Source organism: Pseudonaja textilis, chromosome 2 (genome assembly GCF_049901715.1).
Source record: "Pseudonaja textilis isolate UNSWEBS1 chromosome 2, rPseTex1.2, whole genome shotgun sequence".
Taxonomy (NCBI): Eukaryota; Metazoa; Chordata; class Lepidosauria; order Squamata; family Elapidae; genus Pseudonaja; species Pseudonaja textilis.
This window is the reverse complement of record NC_141991.1, coordinates 130,073,652-130,090,549: the sequence shown is the minus strand read 5'-3', so window position 1 is coordinate 130,090,549 and position 16,898 is coordinate 130,073,652. Positions and strand designations below refer to the sequence as shown.

Genomic DNA, 16,898 nt, shown 5'->3' with positions numbered 1-16,898 from the left:
TCATGTATTCATAACTGTGTTTGTACTTATACCTACTATCTTGTAAGTGATTGACAAATCAAATCAAATAAATAAATATACAGGGTGTCTTTGATGACATTATCTATGTCTATATCTATATCTATATCTATATCTATATCTATATCTATATCTATATCTATATCTATGTCTATGTCTATGTCTATGTCTATATCTATATCTATATCTATATCTATATCTATTTATTTTCGTAGATTTTCACGGGTACAGGTATGTAGGTCTAGGTGTGTTTGGGTCTTTTCCCATGTAAGATTAAGAGTATCTTGGCAACGTTTTGGCGAGGTCCCACTTGCCATCCTCAGGCTGGTGCTTTCGGCTTCCTGCCAGCATTCATACTCTTAATCTTACATGGGAAAAGACCCGAACACACTTAGACCTACATATACATATATATATTCTTAAGTTTTTGCGGGTACTTACATGTATGTTATTCAGCTTTGTTCGGGTATTTTCCCACATCATTATTAGTTGTGCTTTTAAAGTTGTAGCAACGTTTCGGCAGAATCTCATCTGCCATCATCAGGCTTCTGTATTGTGTTTGTCAGACGAAATACAGAATACAAAAATACAGAAGCCTGATGATGGCAGATGAGATTCTGCCGAAACGTTGCCACAACTTTAAAAGCACAACTTTTTTTAAAAAAAAAAAACCTCTGGAACTTGCTGAAAAGAATAATCTGCCATCAGGTTTAAGAAAAAGAGAGGGATTAGTATGTATCTTAAGGCATTATTTTTCCTGTAGGGCTAAAGAATGTTAAGCCCAGCCCTACCATACAGACAGTAGTCATAGCAGCACCTAACCTCCATTGACAGAATGGTGATGCACACAATCTGGGGTTGTCTAGAGTTCACAGTCAGTTCCTTCGGGGTGTGTTTCAGGGAAGGTCAGTTTCTGGCACCGTGCAAGAGGGAGGGTTCGAAGCACACCTAAGCCCAGGAATACAATAAAAAAAAAAAAAAAGATTTTCCACTCCCCTCTCACCCAAGCCAACTCGCTGAACAGATAAAAAGGAGGATTCTTGCCTTGCTGTCACAGGGGCTCAGTTGTACTCTGAACTGGGAACACCTTGCTTGAAAAAGTCACTGCCACCAGCCAGCTATCCCCTAATCACCATGTCTCGTCAGTCTTGTGGGATAAGCGTGTCAGGAGGGAGCAAGGGATTCAGCTCCAGCTCAGCTTGCTTCTCAGGTGGACAAAGAATGAGCTTCAACAGCGTTTCCACAAACCGTGGATGTTCTGTCCGTAGTGGAGGAGGCGGTGCTGCTTTTGGCAGCAGAAGCCTATATAATCTTAATCAAGGGGGCAACAAGAGAATCTCCTATGGTGGAGTTGGCAGTGGCTTCGGTGGAGGTTTTGGTGGGGGTTGTGGCCAAGCGGGTGGAAGCTTTGGAGTTGGTGGTGGTTTTGGTGCCGGATTTGGAGCTGGAGGTGGCTTTGGTGGGGGCTTTGCCGCTTGCCCACCGGGAGGCATCAGGGAGGTGACTATCAACCAGCATCTCCTGCAGCCTCTCAATTTGGAGATAGATCCAGAGATCCAGAAAGTGAGGGTAGAAGAGAGAGAGCAGATCAAGACCCTTAACAACAAGTTTGCCTCCTTCATTGACAAGGTGAGATACTTGCAAAAATAATTTTCTTATTGTTCTATAAACCTTTCTTTACTTTCTTTAGCATCGTTTGAGATTATGGTACATGGAATTTATGAATTGCTTTAAAAAACAGTAAATCTCAAGATATATGGAGTGAATTTAAAAGCTTGACAAACTTACGTTGTCACTAAATCTCAGCTCCTTGTTTTATATAATATGTATACAGTACTTTGGGGAGAAATGATAAAATGTGGTTCTTGAGGGAATAATAGATAGGTTTGGATTTTTTTTTAGAAATGTAAAAGAATAAGGACAGAAATGAAGGAGAAAGAAAATATATTTGCTGGGCACATCTACTGCGATTAAATCTGGAACTGTCCTGGTTCATTCGCTAAAAGAATTCTGGGAAGTGTAGTTTGGTGAAGTGCTAGGAATTCCCTAAGATTGCTCTAAGCCTAAAGGTAAAATAATACTACCAGGCTGGAGAGAAATTTGACTGTCAGTCTACTTGAAATGTATGCTATTGATATGCTATTACTTTGCATTTCATGCTATTTTCTTATGCTGTCAGAATTAACATACAGTCAATAACACATCAGTAGAGAAAAGACAGGCCAATAAGAATCAGGAATTTTAGTTGTCCAGTAATCATTATGTCAAAGGGCAGAAAAGTAGATAGTAGGTCTATTGGGCTTCAATTACAGGATGTGTACTAGATATAAATGTGACCCTTACCTAGGTTGCAAATCACTAACTATGTTCATTAACTGTTCATTCACAGTAATGATAGCACACATGGTTGTTCTCTCCAATGACTTTTATTTGCAATCTCAGTACTCTTATCTCTCAGCCAACTGCAAGGATTCTATGGAAGAATAGGAAGTAAGATCTGCAATTCTAAATATGAGGGGTGACCCCGACTGTGAGCCATGTAGGGGAAAATACAGACAAAAAATAAAACATCCAAAATGGTTTGAGGAGAGAACAGAAATTAGTGCTAGTAGATGCAATGATTATGCTTTTGTTGTAGATCTGGATTAGCAATCATTGTGAGTGTTCTATGGAAGACGTAGTGCTCCTGGTTCCTGTGGTTTGACTTATTTGGAGGTTTAGTGGTATGAAAACTTATTTTAGATATGTGGTTGTTCTCATCATCAGACAGGCAACTCCAGGAAAAGAGAATAACCTCACTAGTATAAAAAAAGAAATACATATTTTTCCTGTTGCAGAAAGTATTTTAAGGCCATGGTTGCCGACAACAGGTGGCATGATTTTAAATTACTTTTGGTAGGATGATTGCTCTGTTGTGCCCAATGCTCTAGCTACTTTGTCCATAAGTCTTGATATTAATTTTTATCATTAACAGAAATGATATGAGAACTTGCTGAGATGGGTACTGATAGTACTGATATGTAACACACAGTCCTGCAGATCATTAGTTGACTTACCACATGTTATTTAATTCAAAAGGCAAGAAAAAAGAATCTTAGATTATAAACTCTAAGTATGCAAAGTACTTTTGCATTAGTTATGGCATTGCTTATCTGCAATAAAATGTTCAATCTTACCCAGCTGTAGGTGGGAATCTTCTATAGAGCCTACTCAAGAAGTACTGCCCCAAGGATTGCATTGAGGTGAATGAGGCTCAGCTGTGAAGATGTATGCAAATTTTGCAGTTGAGAATTTGCTGGTATTGGAGGCAGATATTGGTAGATTTGTTGTAGTGGAGTACAGTAAGTTAGTATATTTCTTCAAAGATTTCACTGATGTAAAATGAGACAAGTCTATCACATTCCATACCTAAGACCTATGACTAATGTAGTCTCATTATTCTTTGTTTTAATATTGGCAATAGCTCAAAATATGTATTTGCAGCAGCAGTAAATAAAGTAACACATTGTTCTGGGTGGAGTGTCTTCACTATGATGAGAAATCCATCCAGAATTCTAACGCTTTCCATTGGATTGAGCAATATTTATCCATCTGATTTAAAATTCTGCTCAGTGCTACCTGGGTGCCAATCACTAGCCGACAAGATTTAGAGGCCATTAGTCAATAAAAGGTCCATGTTCTAGACTAGAAAGACAATGAAGAGGATTGAATTCTGACAGTAATACTAAGAATTTGTAGGAAGAATATTTCTAAACAGTCCACTCTGAATCATTGTAGAAGGTAAAAGGATAAAATAATATCTTAGGATCAAATGCTTTAAAATGCAGAGATGTCCCTGTTACATACAACCTATTCAAATATGAATATTTTTGTTTTTCTGCTCTCTGCTCCATTCTCTTTTTTAGGTTCGTTTTCTAGAGCAACAAAATAAAGTATTGGAGACCAAGTGGAAACTCTTGCAAGAACAGGGCCAAGGCACCGGTGGTCAGAAAAATCTGGACCACTTCTTTGAGGCTTATATCAACAACTTAAGGAGGCAGCTGGATGGTCTTCTGAATGAGAGGCGAGGACTTGACTCAGAACTGAAAAACTTCCAAGATCTTGTGGAGGATTTCAAAAACAAGTAAGAGAAGATTAATCCAAATTAATAGTTCTTGATATTCTTTCATATACATTCATGAAAATTGGGCTTCGTTAGATAAATGTCCAGTACTTCTTCTGTCTCATGAAAAAGATGAAACAATATACTCATGATATTTTAAGGGCATGTGTTTTCATTACAAGAGGATTAATTTCCCTAAAAATGAGAATCATTTTTTCCTCATTATTTTCAATGAACCTGCTTAATTATCTACCACATGTATTGGAAATACATGCATGTAAATAGAAAAACATATCTTAGCTCAACTCTCTCCTTCCTTTCATCCTTCCTGATATTCTATCTCTATCTCTATCTCTATCTCTATCTCTATCTCTATCTCTATCTCTATCTCTATCTCTATCTCTATCTCTATCTCTATCTATCTATCTATCTATCTATCTATCTATCTATCTATCTATCTATCTATCTATCTATCTATCTAATCAGTGTGGACTACATTCACCAAATCCTACCAATAATCTGTTTCATGAGACATTTTTCATCTTGGCTGCTGTGCGCTGTCCAGTTTTTAGGGAATGTATATAGGATTGGGGAGGGCTTGCTCCTTTAACATGCTTATAATGTAAACTAATATAATAGGGTTGAATTCCAGATTTTTTTTAGTATAGCATCTTTTGCTTCATATTGCTCAAAACATAGATGTTACCTTCATTTATAAATGCTGTACAATTGCCCAAACTTGGGAAACCTATGTTCTTCAACATGTAGAACAGTGTTTCTCGACCTTGGCAATTTTGAAACGTGTGGACTTCAGAGCTCAGAATTCTTCAGGCGGCATATGCTGGAGGAATATTAACATCTAGATGGCCATAAGCCTGAATAAATTTGATAAAGAAATATCAACTGTATAAGTGGAATGATTCACATAATAGTTAAAGGTAAACTGATCTCTCATTTTCTTTCATTTGCATGCCACAAAGATTTTAAAGCATTTTGATCATGAGGACATTTTAGAAGCCATGGCTAATCCTATTCCACTTTCCATATCTTAAAAAAAAAAAAAGTAAAATAGGGGATCACAAATATGGAAAAATTAAAGTTTTTGATTTCTTGGATAAGTATGAAATTATTGTTTGGTCAATCAGGTTATTATTATGGTTCATCACACAGTCCGACAGATGTTTAGACTGGATTTTGTATTTTTATCCACCTATTGAGTCCCTATTAATATTAACTTCAAAGTATAGATTCTTGCAAGGGGGTGCAATGGCTCAGTGGTTAAAGATGCTGAGTTTGTCAGCTGAAAGCTGACATCCTGGGTTCAAGATTTGAGCTCTGTGCAATGGGATGAGCTCCCATTCTTTATCCAGCTCCTGTCCACCTAGCAGTTCGAAAGCATGTGAATGAGACTAGATTAATAGGTACCACTTTAGTGGGAAGGTAACAGAGTTCATGTGCCTTTGGCATACAGCCATGCTGGCCACATGACTATGGAAAATGTATTTGGATAACACTGGCTCCTTCGGCCAAGAAACAGAGATAGCACCGTGCCCCAGAGTCAGACATGACTGGACAGGGAAACCTTAAAGATTCTTAAAAGAATTTTTGGAATAGTTTGGAAAGTTTGGATGAATGGATGACACATTGGAGACCATAGTATCAGACACTCAGAAGGAGAAATGTAACCTTTCTTTCTCTTTGTCAGATATGAAGAAGAGATTAACAAGCGAACTGCAGCAGAGAATGATTTTGTGCTCTTGAAAAAGGTAAGTGCTTCAACTGCAATGATGAAGGGATGAACAGGAAGATTGGTTTAAGTTAAAGAGCCACTGATTGTAGCCATTGGCTCAGCTTGTTGAAAGTTTTAGGATATTCTCTCAGTGCCCTTCCCATTAAATTATGCTTGCCTTTAACATGTTTGCAGTAAATCCTACTCCTTCTTTATAAGTCGAGGGGAAAAAGTTCTAAAATGGTATCTGTAGGAAATGACCAGGCTGAGCCCAAGGGAGGGAGATCAAGCTTCTCATCAGTTTGGAGTCTCTTTGCACCCACAAGAGACTGAAGTCCAGCCTTCCAGAATTCCGTTGACTCTTATCTGCTGCCAGAGGAGGGCTTCAAAATTTTTAGCAGCGGGTTCTCTGCCCAGTTGCTGGGTGGGCGTGGCCATGGTGGGCATGGCCTAGTAAGCCTCCTGCACCATGGGGGGGGGGTGTTTTTGCCCTCCCCGGGCTCCAGAGGCTTTCTTTGAACCTCCGGGAGGACAAAAACAGCCTCCCTGAGCTCCGGAGGCTCTCTGGAAGCCAGAAACAGGCCCATTTCTGGCCTTCCAAAACTTTTGGGAGGCCTATTTTTCACCCTCCCTGAGCCTCTGCATGCACCCTGCACTTACCTGCATCCAAGACGGGCTGTGAGGGGGCTCCTGTAGGGGTGGAGCAGGCAGGGCGGGGCCAACCAGGAGTGGGATTTGGGTGTTCTCTGAACTGTACAGAATCTTAGCTAGGCACTCTCCTGAACCCCTGTGAACCCCGAGCAGCCCACCCCTGTCTACCGCCAATTTGCCTTGACCATTAGTAGTTCATATTTTTGTTTAGAGGTAGCATGGAATAAACTTGTAGTAATTTGAACAAACCTGTTTCCTGATTTCTTGTGCCAACGATATCACTTTCCTATAATATCCACTTCCATGCTGCTGCTTGTAAAAGAATGGGATTTTCCTGAGCAACAGGTTCACTATTTTAGAGATTAATATAAAATAGCACTGACCAAGAGTAACTATACTATCTAGGAATTTGAATAATGTCCACAGCAGGTAATAAGTAGGGAAGAGGAGTAAGAAGCTATTAGCTGAGATTGATGAGACCTGTAGCTGCTTTTGATGTTTGGTTAAAAGGCCTAGATGGTTTCATGATAGACTGAAAATTGCACTTTGAAGGAAGGCAAGAAAAGAAAGAACAGAAAATGGGAGTCTTTTGCTACCATTCTCCCATTTACCAACAAGCTCTTAGAAATATAATTGCTATGTAATAGAACAACATTCCTGGTTCCTGTGTTGTGGTTCAATTCTGAAACTGCTATTTTTGGAAGAAATAATGCCCTTCTTTAAATCAAGATCATTTTCATCATCTTCAATATCAGATGTGCAGAACAGAATACAGAATAACAGAATTGAAAGGGACCCTCTAGTCCAACCTGGTGCCCAGATAGGAAACTCTATGCCATTTCAGACAAATGGTTGTCCATTCTCTTCTTAAAATGCTCCAGTGTTGGAGCATCCACAATTTCTGGAGGCAGGTTGTGAAGACTGAACCATCTTCTGTTTTGTTTTTTTCTCCTAGGATGTAGATGCTGCTTACATGAACAAAGTGGAACTGCAGGCAAAACTGGATTCCCTAACAGATGAAGTCAACTTCTTGAGGTGTCTGTATGAAGCTGTAAGTAAATGTGCTGATCACTAATGCAAGTACCTTGGCACGTGATAGAGTCCTTGTTTTGAGAGACTGTGGCCAGTTTTGGAATTTGCAGAGCACACCGTGGACTCTCTTGTATAAGAATCATAAAATCTAATCACCACACACCTACTTTCCAGAGTCCAAACATGAAAATGGCTTTGATGCAGTGGTTAAGATGCTGGAATAGAAACTGGGAGGTGATGAGTTCTGCCTTGATGTTATGCAGGGAAGCCAACTAGATGACTTTGGGCCAATTGGTTCTTCTCAGCCTTACACACATGACAGAAATTGTTACTGTGGGGAGAAAAGAGCATTATGGATACCAACTTGAAGTGACACATTAAAAGCAGGATATAACAAAGAAACAAATAAATTGGAGAAAATGGATATGTTCAAGTTGGATTAATTAAGCTGACCGGATTCCCTTTGCAGGAACTGAACCAGATGCAGCAAACTGTTTCTGATACCTCCGTTGTCCTTCAAATGGACAACAACCGGAACTTGGACTTGAATAGCATCATTGCTGAGGTTAAAGCTCAATATGAGGACATTGCCCAGAAGAGCCGGGCAGAAGCGGAATCTTGGTATCAGGGCAAGGTGAGCTTTCAAGTGTTTGTTCCTTTCAGGCTTTTCCAAATATAGAATAATCCTCAGTGGTTAAGAGAGGTATGTGATATGGTATGTGATATATAGTAAATCTGGTATAAGCTCTCTTGGAGTGCTTTGACCACTAAATTGTGCACTCGTAGGAAACACAATAAAGAGTGGCTGCCTTATACTGAATTAGCCCATGGGTTTATCAAAGATCTGAAGCATCCTCCTGGGGAAAGTCTAAGTGGTTGCTAAGAGCTGGCATCAACGTGATGACATATAATTACTCAGTCAGTCAATGGGTTTATCTGGCTGAAGGCATCTTCCAGAGACAAACTCCTATTTGTAGAAGCTATGCATATGCCCCTCTGCTGACAAATACTAAAATGCCAAAAGGTCTTTCGGTCAAATTGGCCAATGATCCATCTGCAGTACTTCAGAAAGTTGTATTGTGGACAAGCCTTGTTTGAAAAAGTGCACTTGCTATAATCACTTCCGTTCTGGAGACAGCTTTCTAAAGATAGTACAGCATTTGGGGAAACCTTAATTCGTTGGGCCTTGCTACCAAAGGTTTTCAGATGTGATCCTTAACCTTCCCTTTTTGTGTGTGGAATGCTAGTATGAAGAACTGCAGGTGTCAGCTGGGAGACATGGTGACAATCTACGAAATACCAAGACTGAGATTGCTGAGCTGAACCGGACAATTCAGAGGATGCGAGCTGAAATAGAAAATGTGAAGAAACAGGTAAGGCCAGAATATTTTTGGAGGACTAACTTGAAAGGGGAAATTTCTTTAGAATTTCCTAATGTGTAAAACATCATTTGGTTAGCTTGAGCTAGTGTTGTTGATGCTTTAATTGCAACAGCGTGAACAGAATATAAAATTAAACAAATGTGTCAAGCAAGAAGATACAACCTCAATGTTCTTGTTTTCCATAAACAACAGTATAGGTTTCCTAGTGTATGATGACTTCAATAATTGAGTTATCAGTGGGAGGCACTGATGTCCTTTGGGTAATAGTAAAAGAGACCCTTAGAAGCATCATCTCCTATTTTAGCTATTAGTTTTCTCCTACAAGCCTCTTGGACTATGGAGTACCACTATGGTATATTTTCTGATGGTGCCAGTGTCCTGCAGGCTTGTAAGAAAATAGCAGAGACAGAGAGGAATAGGGACACAGTTATAATTGTATTTATGTTAGTAGTTGATGGACAACTAAGGCACAAGGCTGGAAAGTTGGGGGCCATAGATTCAAATCCCACCTTAACCATGAAAGCCAGCTGGGAGACTCAGTTCATGGGACTGTTATTGTGGGGAAAACAAGGGGAGGAAGGTGTATTAGATACATTCACCACCTTGAGTTATTTGTACAAATAATAAAGACAGGGTACAACTAAATAAATGGACCCAGGAAGAGATACTTTTGCTATCTTCACTATTTTACAAGTTTCCTTTATCTTTCAGTGTGAGAAGCTGCAGGCTTCTATTGCAGAAGCTGAGGAGCGTGGCGAGTTGGCAATCAAGGATGCCAGAGATAAGCTCTCTCATCTAGAGGAAGCTTTGCAGAAGTCTAAGGAAGAGATGGCCCGTCTCTTGAAGGAGTACCAGGAACTGATGAACGTTAAGTTGGCACTGGATATTGAAATTGCTACTTACAGGAAATTGCTGGAAGGAGAGGAAAGCAGGTGGGTGAAATGTAATAGATGGACCAAATATTCCAAATCCCCAAGAGACAACATAGGAGTAATAGTTAGAATCCCCTATTGCAGGCTAACTCTGCCCGTAGCCAAGAATTCAATCTTGATTGGCTCAAGGTTGACTCAGCCTTCCACCCTTCCAAAGTTGGTACAATGAGGACCCAGATTGTTGGGGGCAATATGTTGACATTTTTAAACCACTCAGAGAGTGCTGCTGTAAAGCACTATGAAGCGGAATATAAGTCTAAGTGCAATTGCTATTGCTAACGACAAAAAATTATGACAAAATCTAGCATATGTTCCTTTTTATCCTGGCCCTGTTTGTTCCCTTTTGGAGTGTGGATCCAGTATGCCACTCAGAAATCAATGCAACTTTAGACCCAGAGAAAGATTTATTGAGTCCTCTTCTTATGAAAAATCTGGTTGAATGCAGCCTTTTGAATGCTTCAAGATGATTGTGTTGAAAAAACAGACTAAACCTAAATCTATTTTTTCCAACCTCAGCAACTTTAAGATGTCTGGATTCCAACTCCCAGAATTCTGGGAATCAAAGTCCACATATCTGAAAGCTTCTGAGGTTGAGAAACATTGACCTACAGGGAATATGTACCACAAATGTAGATGTCCCAACTGAGATAAGGATTTATTTAATCATAGTGGCATGGAGAGACAATCCATATGACTTTAATATTTTTATCAACCACTCAGAGTCATGGCAGAGTAACATGAGATAAATATGCTTATCTGAACTGGAAGGACTAAAATAATAATCTTGGATTATTTCCTAGAAGGTACAAACTTAATGATCAAGCAAGGATGTTGCAGTACATTCATTGTAGTTCTATGGAAGACAGTACTAGCAAAGTTTAAAGATATTTCTTCATATTGATTACATTTTTAAAGCATTTTATTGCCCAATTAAACATAACCATTACTAATACATTATAAATACCACTTCTCCTTCACAGAATGTCTGGAGAGTGCCAAAGTGCCGTGAGCGTCTGTAAGTAAAACTAGTTTTATATTTTTATTCATAATCTACTTTTCATAATTAAAAGAGAAATCCAGAATAAACTCTTTTTCTCTCATGTGCATGGCCACAAAGCTGATTTTTGTTCAGCATCATACGATAGTCATATTCATCTAAAACCCATCATAAGTCTAGTCTGCAGGGGAATCTAATTCAAAGCTAATGTAATGATTTAACTACAGAACTTTGCAATAGTGCAGGAGTGGTAAATTAATTGACCTCCATGTATTTATGAAATACAACCAATAGCATTCTACATGACAAATAATGAAGAGGAGCAATAGTTAAGTGATCAACATCTGTGGGCCATGGATTCTAGTAATGACCTTTGCCGCAAATACAACATTTTGTTTGTTTATATAGCCATCTATCTTGCCACACAGGTGTCTCTGGACAGCGCACCACATGTGTGTTTATGGTCATGGTGCTGAATCTCTCTCTCACTTACTCTCACTCCCTTACACACATAATGTTTACAACATGGCTGTTTGATAACTTTATGTCTATGTGTGAATTTTAAAAACGTTAAATCTGACATCAAGATACAAGTTTGTGGCTTCCCCTCCCCCCCCTTTTTTTAACAGAACAAAAAGTGTCAGCTGAGCTTCATGCATAGATGTCAAGTTTTACATGAGAAACAATCTTCTTCCTAGCACATTCCCGCATATGCAGGGTCCGCTTTTCGGATCATTGAACGCCACTTTGCATGGTCAGCTGCCTCTCTGTAATTGGTGCCACGCCAAAATGCTGCCAGATGGTGTCATTTGTATGTGGTCAAAAAGGGAGATTCCCTATATTCCAATGGACCATTCCCATTCCCATGGCATGGAGATAGCTTTTGGTCCCTGTTGTTGCTGCCCAGCATTCAGTGCCATACAGTGCAACAGTGGGGATGGGAGAAAAGTTCCTGGGAAAGAATGTCTAAGGACAGATCAAATTTCCTTGCTGTTTCCAGCCATATTCAACATCATGGTTGTTTCCATTGTAACCGTCACTGGGAAAGGTTTGCTTTAATGAAACTTGTAATGATCTTGGTTCTTTTTTTCTTCCAGCTGTGATAGGCTCTTCCATGAATTCTTCTGGTGGAGGAATCGGTGGTAGCTACGGAGGAGGATCATGCTTTGGAGGAGGATCTGGTGCTTTCGGTGGCTTCAGTTCTGGAAGTGGGAGAGGCGTATGCAGCATAGGTGGTGGCTCTGTAGGAGGAGGGTTTGGAGGAGGATATTCCTCTAGCTGTGGAAGTGCCATTGTGAAAAAAACTACTACCTCCTCCTCCTCTTCCTCCTTCATGAGTGCAGGCAGGAAGTAACCAGTAACAGATGCAATGACAGCCCAGTGCTGGATCAAAGAAACATTCTTCTGATGACCTTCACCAAGCATACCCAACCCAACCTTGGCATCTTTCAGAGAAAAGAACTTTGTCTCTTACAACCACTGTGTCTGTTTTCTCAGAATATATCTAGATCTTGCATTCTTTGTCCTTGACTCATTATTACATTTCATGCCCAACTATTCATCCAAACCAATCAGTCATAATAACAAAGGCAAAACATGTTCAGGCTATGTTTGCATAAACTAAAATAACAAACATAGTTTCACTTCATAGAACTTTATGTCAAGTATGTGTGCTTATATTGATCAATACACACATTGATGAGTGATAAGAGTACAGATTCTGTGTTGCTCCAACAGGGAGAACCATTTCCCTATTTCCAAAACTCTGGGATATTTTTCTTGGTCTTTTTCTCCATAGTCAAATGAGGAAGGCCTGGAACAGGTTTAGACAGGAGTGGAAAAGTTTTTGATTATAGTGCACAAAGCCAGGGTTAAGTTCTATATTAGGGCCTTATCATTTCAGTGAAAAAAAGATTAAGCACTTATTGAGAACATGTCCATTTAAGAAAAAAGAATGTGGAATCTTCACAGATTTAACTGTCTGAATTATGCCCCATTTTCCTTCTTCCTTCTTTCCTTTTCTTTCTTTCTTTGTGGCACTGAAAACTTCTTTGCTCAGTTTAGTTTTTGAGTTGATTCTCTTTTATGGGTGTATGACTATCTGCATCTCAATAAAACCTCAGTCAAGAGTCTGTCAGTGTGTTCTGTTTTTGATACCCTCGCCTTGTGTCATGAAAACTCTACTGTAGAAGTAGAGACCTCAGCCCTTATACAGTGGGAACCTTGGAAAATGTAGCCAAAATGGAGGTAGACTCCTCAGAGCTCCTAGCATTTTTCATGAGCCTATCGGGTGCATCCACAGCAAATGAACTTGCTGAAAACCACTGCACATCTGTAGTACAGATGTCCTTAAAAGTAACTGACATTGTTATAACAATTCACATTTCAATAATATTTTAGGCATTGAAAATGTTCAGAATCTTACATTATTTTAACTCCTATTTTTGAACTTGATTTTAAGGATTACTTTAAAAGTAGGATACATATAATCTTAGGCAATCATGTTAGGTATCAACAATTCACTCTTATTATATTTGTCTTTCCCACATTCTAAACCTAATAGTTTCTATAATCTATGAAAATAGAAACAAAACCCTGAGAACTACTGAGAAGACATACAGCCCTGAAGCCGCAGTAGTAAAACTTGTGGTATGAGGCCAAAATTCAGTATTCATGATGTCCAATTTAAAGTTGCTGCATGTGTTTATTTCAGAAGTTGACAATCCTCTGCCATGGATTGTATTTCCTTTGTTCTACAGATGTTCTGAAGTACACCTATATGAAATTGACAGAATTGACAAAAATGTGATCAGATTTTGATGGAAAACAATTTCAGAGAAGCAGCTTCCCAGAAACCAAGGGATTTCTTGTACAAGGATTAAGTCTTCCCATAGAAAGGCTACATATGAATTTGCCCACATTCTGTTCCAAATTAAATCCGGGATTAATGCAAAGCATCTTTGTGCATTAAGAACAGTGTGTTGTAAGAACATAATGGAGGGTCCTGGGTGCTCTTTGCGCTTGGTTGTTTTCTTGTAGATGTTTCATTATCCAAACTAGGTAGTTCTATCAGTGCACCAATGATGTTGTCTAGTTCGGGTAATGAAACATTTGAAAGAATACAAATAAGATCAGAGAACTCCAAGGATCCCTCATTTCAACCCTGAACCACAACGAAGATCCTCATGCTTCATGTCTCTTACACAATCACATTATCAGCTGACAGTTCCTTTGCTGTATCACATGCCTAGGATTCCCCTTTTCATTCTTTGGCACTTTCATCTCCAGAAAATGGCACCTGCAAAATGAGAAACATGACTGCTACTCTCTCACAATCCAAAAAGTTGCTGCATTTGAATACTAAGGATTCCTCTCACTTTATCCCAAATGTCTTGTGGTACAAGGATACCCATTGTCTGATCTATTTTTTCATCCATGGCAGGGGAGTGGGGTAAACCAGCTGTGCTTATGGCATGGTTGGGAGGATTTGGCCTCTGAACAACATTGCCAGAAAATAAAGCTTCTCTTCTCTAAAAGCTGAAGTGTTGGGGTGTCACTAGAATGCCTTAAGTTGCCATTGGATGATCCAAGTTGATTTAAGTGCATGAGAATGTGTGAGTAGCTAGTTTTTGTTTCCTTTGAAGTGAGAAGATAATACTGCATCTGATTCAATATCTGCTGAGAGGGCTAGATGAAGGATAGTCATTTGCATTTTGCAATTTGGTATTAGTAAGTGCTTAACCACCCACAAATAGAAATGAAAGAAATACTGCTTCCCTCAAGGAATTCCTCTCAATCCAGTAGCTTCGCAAACCTGGAGTTATGTTCCTATCACAGCAAGTACCCACAACATAGATGATCTAATAATCAACCAGACCAACAAATAGCAGCAATACGATAGCAAAACTCTGAAATGGGAAATAGGGCAATGGGCTCATTCTGCTCCCTCTAAAACCCCATACAAGGTAAGAAAGGGCACACATACGCAAACATCCTTAACCTAAGATGCACCATGCTTATCAGGGCTTGATCATCCACACTGAAGCTGAGACCAATACTAAGGGAGTGGCACAGACATACTTTTAATGCACCTTTTCAAGTTGATGAGCAATGATGTGGGCTGAATTGTGTAGAGAAGGAATAAGGTCTCATACTATAGTATAACTAAGGCTGGATCATGGAGAGACATGGCTTAGGGTTACACAAAGGGCTCAACCACCTAGCTTCCCCAGAAAACAATAGGTGCAATAGAAAAACAATAGGTGTTTCCCCCAGAAAACAACAGCAAAAAATCCAATATCTGTACTATTGTGTTTGCTGAGCCTATGGTCTAATAATCGTCCTTGCTATTATTTTTTCTTCTTCCTGCTCTACTCTAATTGTACCACTGGCCTCATATGCACTGTCCCATTTTTTAGTTTCCAAATGCCAAATAGGCCTATGATAAAATCAGAAGCTCACCAAAGACCAATTATATGCCTAGGAAAAGGATTTGCAGTCAAGTAGAGTTTTAATTTGCGGGACACACTTTTGATTGCAAAATTCTGTACATACCCGCTGCAAAACCCAGGCAAATTTTGACTAGAGAAGGCCTGAGATGAAACAGAGAATGCCTTCAAGGCATTAGGGAGGAGAACAATGCTCTTAGCACTTGCTTCCTTCCCTAACGCTTGTCTGATTGCTTTATAGAATTGTCTAGACCAGGGGTGTCAAACTCTATTTCAATGAGGGCCACCTCAGGATTGTGTTTGACCTCGGGGGTGGGTGGGTGGGCATGATCAGGGTGAGCATGGCCAGCTTGATGTCACTAATTTGGGGGTGCCTGTGGCGGCCGAGTGCTCTTCCTCCAGAGCTCCATTTTCGGCTGCGATGGCCTCCTGAAACCCTTTGCCAGTGAAAATGGAACATGGGAGGGCCACCCTCCTGAGCTCTGTTTTTACTGGCAGAGGCACCACAGGTCCATCCTTCGCTGTTTCCAGGATGGCCCCTCAGGCCAGATTTAAGTACCCAGTGGGACCGGATCTAGCCCCTGGGCCTTGAGTTTGACACCTGTGGTCTAGACTCTTTTGACAACAAACCAATAGCTTGGTTTTAATTCAATGTGAAGAAACTCTTTTATCCTAAATTAGAAGTATCTCTGCAGCCTCTGGATACAATGGTCCAATTCATCAAATGGGACAAGACCTGCTCCCCTCCTCCAATTACGTTTCTCTAGCACAAAGCTAAAGCTAGAGAATACACATCTGTTTTCCAGCAATCCAACATACACATGGGCAGAAATGGAAGAGGTAACAATTAAGGTGGCCATATGGCCACATCAGCCATTGATGACCATAAACAAACCCAGATCGCCAACTCCACTTTAAAAAAAAAACCTGCTTATTATTGAGCACAATAAGCTGACACAATTTTTGTTCTGCCCAATCACTTTTGTGTGAAATGGGCTGTTCCTTTAAAAAAAATATTATTACTGTTTCCAGTAAGAGTGTCTTGCTTCAGATCTAATAGCTTCCTTAGATTCAGTGGGGAAGAGGAGGGAGGAAAAGTTGGATTGTACTTGAGATGAATATGACAAGTTAATTCATTCTGCCTGAAATATGGCTCTGTTAGAAAATGGAAGGAATGCAAAAATAGAATTAGAAAAATATTAAAAAGTGAATTCTGTGTGCACAGGTATGTGAGCAAAAATGGTGATGAAATAGCCCTTTATCTGAGAGCTTTTACAAGTTTAGAGGCCCATTTCAAAAGCTAGGGAAAAAAAATTATCCCAAATCAGAATTAATCCTAAAAGCTTTAGTGTCCTTTAATGCATAAGTGTGGGAAATTTAGGCTTGCTTTATTTTTGGATTCTAGGTGAACCCTAGAATACTTTTGTGTTGAGTTCTTGCTGTGCATTTGGGTGTGACGTTCTTGCTATTGGAGCTTTATTTTTCATGGGTCAGAAACTCAGTATTAACATTTGTAGATGACAAGAACAATGTACGCCTATGAAGCACATGCACACAGATGTGCTTTTTGGTGGTTCAATAGAGCAGCCCCATATTTTTTTTCAGGC

General features: G+C 39.6%; 1 protein-coding gene across 1 annotated transcript; it reads left to right on the top strand.

Moving 5' to 3' along the window:
• The first annotated feature begins 1,071 nt into the window (after positions 1-1,071).
• Positions 1,072-12,975, top strand: LOC113445498 (keratin, type II cytoskeletal 6A-like). Its single transcript, XM_026714697.2, has 9 exons — positions 1,072-1,647; positions 3,924-4,141; positions 5,826-5,886; positions 7,456-7,551; positions 8,002-8,166; positions 8,780-8,905; positions 9,626-9,846; positions 10,827-10,861; positions 11,941-12,975. The coding sequence occupies exons 1-9, from the start codon at positions 1,153-1,155 to the stop codon at positions 12,195-12,197; spliced, it is 1,674 nt and encodes a 557-aa protein (XP_026570482.1). The 5' UTR covers positions 1,072-1,152; the 3' UTR covers positions 12,198-12,975.
• The last annotated feature ends 3,923 nt before the right edge of the window (positions 12,976-16,898 follow it).

Bases quoted from the DNA above. Each gene is read 5' to 3' on its own strand.
- LOC113445498 (XM_026714697.2), top strand. From the start codon at position 1,153: ATGTCTCGTCAGTCTTGTGGGATAAGCGTGTCAGGAGGGAGCAAGGGA. The intron at 7,552-8,001 runs GTAAGTAAATGT...TTCCCTTTGCAG, and splicing joins TGAGGTGTCTGTATGAAGCT to GAACTGAACCAGATGCAGCA. The intron at 10,862-11,940 runs GTAAGTAAAACT...TTTTTCTTCCAG, and splicing joins CCAAAGTGCCGTGAGCGTCT to CTGTGATAGGCTCTTCCATG.